This window comes from Adiantum capillus-veneris, chromosome 14 (assembly GCF_014529385.1).
Source record: "Adiantum capillus-veneris isolate H3 chromosome 14, ASM1452938v2, whole genome shotgun sequence".
Lineage (NCBI taxonomy): Eukaryota > Viridiplantae > Streptophyta > Polypodiopsida > Polypodiales > Pteridaceae > Adiantum > Adiantum capillus-veneris.
Window position 1 is genome coordinate 50061478 of NC_140944.1, and position 1338 is coordinate 50062815.

Below are 1338 nucleotides of genomic sequence, written 5' to 3' on the forward strand. Positions count from 1 at the left end.
TATTTGATATATAGATACGATGATCGAAAATGAGCATGCATTGGTGAGAAAAACATATGGCTAAACTAAACTTAGGGAAGCTTTGACAAACTCAAAAATACAAAAAAGCATAAACAGACTATAAAAATTGAACTACACTACTGACCTGATAATTGTATATGAATGTCATCCATTTGTGCAATCCGAAGGACAATGTTTGAGTCAAGCTACAAAAAAACAATGTGAATAGTTAAACATATCGTCTTGCAATGAAACGTCACAAACTGAAATTGCAAAGTATACAGTGCATGTCATGCAGAGGTGCCATACAAAAGTATGGTGGAGAGTTGGCAGTGTGGTCTCTCCAAAAATTATAAGGAATGGAAGCCGTGCCCTGCCCCGTAGCGTTTATGTGTTGCGCCAAGCAAACGCATAGTCATGGGGTGTTGGATACAAATAACGAACCTTGTAGTGTAGTCAAGCTAGAGTCGCGCTTGTGTAATTGAAACATCCAGTGTTGTGAATATAGCTCCTCCCTGCAAGACACAAAATACGCATTGAGACAAATATAGGAGATGGGGCATATTGATTAAGCTTAATAAAGAGAAGCATATCTAGTTTTATATTTTATGTCGAAGATTCTCTACATAAAGAGTTATGGGTGCTTTTTGATAGATTTTTTCTTGTTAAAATTGCACTATCTCTCTCTTCTCGGCCATTAACTTTCTCCTGCCTTATGCTGTAACCAGTTTCCTATTTGCAGTGTGCCCTCCATCCCTCAATAGATTTCTGACGCTCAAGGCCACCATCGAAATAAAGAGATTCAAACTCCTTGCCAAAGAACCTGTTGGAGCGTTCTGCATTGGCTTTGTCACCAAAGCCTCGACCCTTGGTCTTCTTGAAGGTGTCGAACACAGCCTGCAAAGTACTAGCAGGGCCAGAGGTGATCGTGGACTTGAGTTTTGGGGCCACCGGGGCCGGCACTACCTCTCCTTTCTCCATTGTTGTGTCCTCATCCAGGAGATCGTCTTCCACATCTAGCACAAAATCCATAGAGTCCATATCATACGCTCCCATTCCACATAGCTAGGGTTGTCAATTCTCTCTCTCTCTCTCTCTCTCTCTCTCTCTCTCTCTCTCTCTCTCTCTCTCACACACACACACACACACACACACACACACACACACACACACACACACAAAGAATGGCCAGAGACTTACCTGAAGAATATTGAACTACTGGCTTTGTAAAGCTTCATCTTCGAACTGCTGCGCATCTACAAACCTACGAAGTGTTGCCTTTGTGAAGCTCCAAATTGGCGCCGTTGCGAACGTGCTTTGTTTGCTTGTCAATTAGGG

General features: G+C 42.3%; 1 protein-coding gene across 1 annotated transcript; it reads right to left on the reverse strand.

Annotated features, from left to right (window-relative positions):
• Positions 1-732: 732 nt before the first annotated feature.
• LOC147442346 (RNA-binding protein Y14-like) lies at positions 733-1041 on the reverse strand. The gene has a single exon (XM_086529362.1). It carries the CDS (start codon positions 1039-1041, stop codon positions 733-735), a length of 309 nt encoding a protein of 102 aa, XP_086385488.1.
• Positions 1042-1338: the final 297 nt, after the last annotated feature.